Genomic DNA, 6,383 nt, shown 5'->3' with positions numbered 1-6,383 from the left:
GGGGGGGGGGGGGGGGGGGGGAACAAGGGCCGCTAGAGACTAGGTCAGGCCAAGCCTGGCTGCTGTTGGGAGGAGGGGGCACCTGGCAGGCTCTGGGCAGGCTGGGGTGGGGGAGGCCTTTGGCGGCCTCTGAGAACAAAGAGGCCGGGGTTGCCAGGATATTCTGTGGCGCTGAGGCCGGGGTGCTGGGGCTGGGAGGGGGGCTGCGGCGGCCGTGGGAACTGTGCCTGCTGCCCCCACACCAGCTCTCCATCCAGACTGGGCCTCAGGGCCGAGCGAGGCGCAGGCTGGGGTGAGGGGCTGCCAGAGCCCCCCTCCCTCCCCAGAGCTGCACGGCTGTCAGGGCAGAGACCAGGAAATGCCGCGGGCAAAGACACACATGGCAGTGGCGTCACCATTGCTGAGAGGATCACAGGTGCACAGTGACACAAGGCCATGGCCGCACAGCCAGGGTTATCCAGCAGCATCAGGGTCACACCATGGTTGCATGGATCCAGCACACACTTGCACAGGATCCCCAGTGTCAGTCCCGATCCATGATGGGTCACACAGATACAATGTCACACACTCATTGAGTCACCCAGCTTTGCCACAGGGTCACGCAATGCCAGACAACATCAGTGTTGTATATCCAATGTCACACACATACAGAATCACCGAATGTCACACATTCAGTGGTACAACCCCACATCACACTGGGTCTGTTACAGAACTGAATATCACAGGATCACACATGCAATGTCGCAGGATGTCCTAAAGTGTGCCACTGACATCATACACTAACCCATGGCCACATGAGGTCTCCTCATATCAACCTTCCACACACTGTCACAAACCCGTTTTCATGTCACACCTGATGCCTTGGGCACCTCTCTCTGTCTCTCTCTGTCTCTCTCTCTCTCTCTCTCACACACACACACACACACACACACACACACACACGGGCCCATGCAGGGGCCACCTGGAGGCACTCAGCCTCTCCAACGCCCACCCCCACCCACAGAACTGGCCCTGAACACCAGATAGTCCAGGGGAAGGTGGGAGGGGGGCAGTTTACAGAGTACCTGGCTGAAGGCTCCCAGCTGTAGAGGGACAGGGGATTAAGGGTGCCCAGGAACAGAGAACTGGGCACGCAACCCCTCTGAGAAACCTGCCTCTCAGTACTTCTGGCAGACGGGAGAACGGCAAGGGCGTGCCTGCAACAGATCCAGGTCCAGATCCGGGAGACAGAGATGAAGGGACAGGAGAGACAGAGATCCAGAGACTCACAGGGACTCAGAGATGCGGGAACGTGAAGAAACACAAAGACACAGAAGACGCAGGGACCAACAGAGGCCATCACAACAGAGATGCAGGGACAGTGGGCCAGAGAGAATCAGTGGAAGACAAGCAGGGTGGGGCTGGGGCCTGGAAGGGGAAGGGTGGGAGGCTGGGCCACTGCATGGAGGTGGCGGCGGCTAGGGCTGCAGGGAGGACACCCAGCCCAGGCAGAAGGTGGGGGACAGTGAGCTTTAGGTGAATAATAGTTTTAAAATAGCAACACCAGCTGCCATTGACTGAGAGCTTACTACAAGCCAGGCCCTTCCCTGGTGTGATGTCATCTCATCCTCAGGCGACTTCATGGGGGAGACAATTACCGTCCAGTTCCCCGGATGAGGTAACTGAGTCCTCGGCGAGAGTTTTCAGCCGACAGTGGCCTTCTGCAGGCACAGTGGGGCTGGCCAGCCACTTCCACAGAGCAGAGCCCCAAGCTGAAGAGGTGAGGGATTTGGGCGTGCTGGGGGGCGAGCCCAGGAGCCGTGGCTGGTCTGTGGGCTGGCACGCGAAAGGTGCAGGCTGGCTGAGTCACGGCACCCCCCTCGGGGCTGGCAGCAGAGCCGTCCACCCCACACCTGTGGGGGTGCCAACGAGGCCGGCTGAGGCCATCTGCAGCCTGTGCGCTGCCAGCAGCGGGTGGGGGCGGGCAGGGGCCTCCTGCCCGGTTGCCCCCTGCTGGCCAGGCTCCCCCCCCTCTCCTCCCGGGGAGGACCCTCCCGCCTCGAGGTTCCGGAGATGCTGTGGTCGGCCTTGTGCTGGGGTGAGGGTGCCCCCAGCTGCAACAACCCCCCTACTCCCTGCTGGACGCCCCCGTTCGTTCGGCAGAGCCGCCTGGAGAGATCACAGGCAGCCACATGAAAGGGAATTTTTCCCAGGCAGAGATGAAGTTGAAAGCTGCCTCCTGCAGCCCCCGCCTGCCCCCGCTGTGCCAGGCCAGGCTGCAGAGGCCCTGGTGCTCGAAGGGAGCCTGTGACACCCGGGAAGGGGCCGGGGGTCAGCGCCACCGCCGCCAGCACCGCTGCTCTCTCCCTCCCAGGACAAGACCATCTCACCCCTCCCCAACACCCACTTAGCTTCAAAAGTTACTCCTTCCATCACCCACCTGAAGCCAGTCCCCAGCATTGTCAGGAAGTCCTCCCTCAGGTCTAGCCCCTGTCTCAGCCAGGCACAAAGCAGCTGGGTAAAAAGAGCGCTCCCAAGCCGGGCTCAGTGGCTCAGCCTGTAATCCCAGCACTTTGGGAGGCTGAGGTGAGTGGATTGCCTGAGCCCGCGGGTTCGAGACCCGCCTGGGCAGCGAGACCTCATCTCTACAATAAATCAAAAAATCAGCCGGGCGTGGTAGCGCGTGCCTGTAGTTCTGGCTACTCGGAAGGCTGAGGCGGAAGGATCGCCGGAGCCCAGCAGGTCGAGGCTGCGGTGGCCGGGAGCGGCCACTGCACTCCAGTCTGGGCGACCGAGTGAGACTCCAACTTAAAAAAAAAAAAAAAAGGAGCGCTCCCTCTGTGGACGGCAAAGCCTTCTCCTTCAGGAGGGACTCTGTGCTGCACAAGCAGGGGCACACAACAGCTCCTCCTTCCTGTTCAGGCTGCGGTGACTTCTCCAGACATTTAGCCTCTGAGGCTCAAGGCAGCCTTGTACCAACACACCCTCTGTGGGTGGAGACAGTCAAAGCTGGGGACACCCTCAGAACTTAGTGTTGCAGCCCTCAGGCCCCAGGAGCCGTGTGTGTGAGTGTGCGTGTGTGTGCGCGCGCACGCGCGCACGTATGCGCGTGTTGGGAGTTGGGAGTGTCTGTGTGCGCGCTGGGCATACCAGGTCCCCATGAACCTGGGCTAAACTGCTCCCTCGGGAGACACGGTGGCTGGAGGAGTGGATACAGGAGGCAAAAAAGATCCCAGTAGGCAGCTCAGCATCCGCCACCCCCACCCCCTAGGTCCACACTGCTGACTGCTTTGCACTGATTAGACCTGTTGAATCAAGGTACAGAGAGAAGGTGGCCTCAGGGTCTGAGATAGGGGGACGGCAGGCCCCAAGGTCTGAGGCAGGGGTGGGGGGACACAGCAGGCCCCAGGGGCTGAGCTATGGGGATAGCAGGCCCCAGGGTCTGAGATATGGGGACAGCAGGCCCCAAGGTCTGGGGGGGGTGCGGGGACAGCAGGCCCCAGGGCCCGAGGCAAAAGGACAGCAACAGCAGGCCCCAGAGTCTGAGGCAGGGTGACAGCAGGCTCCAGAATCCGAGGCACGGGGACAGCAGCCATATGAAGCGCGTCTCCACGCGGACTGCCAGGTTGGCTGCTCCTGCCCTTCCCATCCTGGATCCAGAAGGCCTCTCCTCCCAGGAGACCCCCGTGCTGTATGTCCCTGGACCATCCTTCTTCCCCCACGGGGTGTTCTCAGACACACCCTGCCCAGCACAGCCCCCAGACCCAGAGAGCAAGAAGCCAGCAGTGCTTCGTGACACAAACATGCATTCGTTTTATTCACAAAACAGCCTGGTTCCCTAAAACAATACAAACAGCATGTTCATCAGCAGGAAGCTGGCCATGGGCAGGGGGCCCAGGCCGCAGGGGGCCCCCGGGCACCCACCCCCACCGGCAGGGGACCACGCAAAGACGCCCTTGCTTCTGTCGCTGTCAGCGAGGCCAGAAAAAGGGACTTATTTTCTCTAAGGGAAGTAGCCAGGATTGGAGAGACCGAGACGGGGGCTCCCCAGGTCTCCATGGATAAACGAACAGAACTTTCATTTTTCCAAAATCATCACTGTCTGGGGACTGTGGGTACAGCACGGCTGGCCTGGGCCTGGGGTGGGTGGGTGCCCCCTCCCCCTGCGAGCTCCATGTGCGGGGATGGGTACGGAGGGGCTTCTCCATGGCGCCACCAACATTATCTTTACAAACGTGAGTGGATTCTCCAGGCAAACTATGCACTATTTCATGGTCGGAAGGAATCAAAGGAAGTTTAAATGAGGGTGGAGTTAAACTGTGCTAAATTACAGTAGTGCTTATTAGTAACTAGATTTCAAAAGGTTACAGAAAATTTACATTCTCTACACAAAAACTGCATCTCCTGCACAAACAACATCGACATCGACACAGGAAGGAAACTGATTGTCCATTCTTTGCCCAGGAAGTCTCGGTACTTTATAGATTCGTCTTTACCTCTTTTTTGTTGCTGTTCTTCCGAAAAAGCGTTAAAATTTTTTTTCTTTTCTTTTTCTTTTTAGACTAGGGACGTGGAGATGTTAAAACGACAACAAAAAATATATATATAAAAACAGGAATGAAATCTGTGAGAGAATATTTTTGGTTCTAAAGACGGGTGCATCCGTTTGTCTTCGCCCGAATCCCTTGCTGGAGACCACACGAGCAGTGACATTGCACGGAGAGGGCAGCTTTGGGTTCCGCCGCCGTCACTGAAACCACCGGAAGGCGGCTCCCGTCGGAAGCATCACCTTCTGGCGGGGCGGGAGACAAAAACAAGGAGAGAGTTCAGTCAGGGTCCGGGTGGGCCTGGCGCAAAGACGTTCCCCTGTGGACAGGCTCGTGGCGGAGGGATGGGCATGGAGGAGAGCAGCCACCCGCGGAGCTCCTGCCACCCAGCCAGGCCAAAGGAGCTTGACCCGCTGGGGGCCCAGAGGACCCTGAGGCCTCCTGAGCCACCGTGCCCAGGAACCCTGCTTCCAGACAGGAAGACCTTTGTCTCGGCCAAAGCAGTGCCAGGTGGCTGTGATGCATCAGGAGGCCATGTGCGTGTTCTGTCAAATGAGCCTGTCAGCATGTGCATTGGATACATCTATGGGTGTGCCTCGCGCTCTGCTGGAGGGCACAGCTCGTGGGAGGAGGAATATCTGGTGTATCTATCAAGCGGCTGTGTCTATAGGAGTATGTGTACCAGGCAGGTGTGCGTGTGTCCACGCTGGACCCAAGCGGGTGCCTCTGCATACACAGGAGAGCAGAAACATGAGGGCTGGGACGGGGCAGGGTGGCCAGGAGGCCATGGCTGGGATATCCTTGCTGTCTTTCAGCCATTCTGGACATTTGCACCAAGCCTGTAGGGGGCAGGACGGGGCAGGGACAGTGGGCTGAAAAGATGTTTTTGTACCCAGGCCTGGCACTCCAGCTGGGTTGCCACATCTGGGGGCACAGGTCTCAGAGCAGGGCAGCCAGCACCAGAGCTGCTCTGTGCTTGGGTGGCCTTGGGGGGGAAGACTGGGCTCTGGAGGGCCTAATGGAGGGCTTGCCCTCGAGGGCAAAGGGTTCGTGGGACGGAACCCCTCACATGAGGCAGGGGAGGGTCCAGACCGGTCACAGACTGGATGATTTAGGACATGCCTGAACAACAGAAACTTAGGTCCTGTGTGGGAATCTCAATACCCGATTCAGAGCCCCAGGAGGGGATCAGAATCGCAGGGCCTCGCTGGGACTGCGGGGCCCTGGCCTGCAATTGGATGCTCGCCTGACAGACCTCAGCCTGATGGGATCTCAGAATGTGGCTGACGGCTGGGCGGTGAGTTGGTGTTTTGCAGCCAGACCCCCAGGCCACAGGGACTGGCCGGCATCCCCCGGTCGCTGGTCCAGGCAGGAAAGTTGGGGTCAGGGGCCAGGGATGGGCCTGGACTGCCAGACGGACGCACGAGCCCACACACCTCCCTCTAAGGCGCCGTTACCTCCAGAGCAGCGGAAGGCTTCTTTTTGAGTTCCTCACATTTTCTGAATTTGCAAATCTGATGGCCAGTCTTTCGGTTCCTACAACTGCTGCACTGCTCGCAGTTGATGCGCCGCCGGCAGGGCGCGCACATGCCGCAGCGTTTCCGCTTCTTCTTGCCCGAGCTGATGGCGGAGGCCAGCTCTCCCTGCATGGGGTACTCGGCCAGGCCGGCCATGTGCAGCGCGCTCTCGGCCAGGAACACGCCGGCCGGGGTCATGATGAAGAGGCCCGGGTTGATGGGGAAGGCGCCCAGGTAGGGGAAGTCGGACTGGCCATTGAGGGCTTCGGCGCCGGCCACGGCCTCCACGTCGGGCAGGCCGGCGCCCGCCTCGCTCATTAGCGGCAGGGGCTCCTGCACC

The 6,383-nt window shown here is 59.8% G+C and overlaps 1 protein-coding gene across 2 annotated transcripts; it reads right to left on the bottom strand.

The window, feature by feature from the left end:
* Positions 1-3,768: 3,768 nt before the first annotated feature.
* Positions 3,769-6,383, bottom strand: CXXC5 (CXXC finger protein 5). Of its 2 annotated transcripts, none has more exons than XM_021711395.1 (2): positions 5,984-6,383; positions 3,769-4,771 (listed from the first exon to the last, which is right to left on the bottom strand). In XM_021711395.1, the coding sequence occupies exons 1-2, from the start codon at positions 6,359-6,361 to the stop codon at positions 4,727-4,729; spliced, it is 423 nt and encodes a 140-aa protein (XP_021567070.1). In that variant the 5' UTR covers positions 6,362-6,383; the 3' UTR covers positions 3,769-4,726. The 2 variants fall into 2 exon arrangements, with proteins under 2 accessions (XP_021567070.1, XP_021567071.1); XM_021711396.1 differs by having other exon boundaries at positions 5,963-6,377.

Source organism: Carlito syrichta, unplaced genomic scaffold (genome assembly GCF_000164805.1).
Source record: "Carlito syrichta isolate Samal-C Ts95f unplaced genomic scaffold, Tarsius_syrichta-2.0.1 Scaffold302231, whole genome shotgun sequence".
NCBI lineage: Eukaryota > Metazoa > Chordata > Mammalia > Primates > Tarsiidae > Carlito > Carlito syrichta.
Note: the sequence above shows the minus strand (reverse complement) of the source record. Positions and strands in the feature narration are given on the sequence as shown.

What these genes read in the sequence shown, in the direction of transcription:
- CXXC5 (XM_021711395.1), bottom strand. Translation starts at nt 6,361, where the DNA reads ATGAGCGAGGCGGGCGCCGGCCTGCCCGACGTGGAGGCCGTGGCCGGC. An exon ending in AGCCTTCCGCTGCTCTGGAG is followed by an intron (nt 4,772 to 5,983) that starts GTAACGGCGCCT and finishes CCGCCCCGCCAG; the next exon opens with AAGGTGATGCTTCCGACGGG.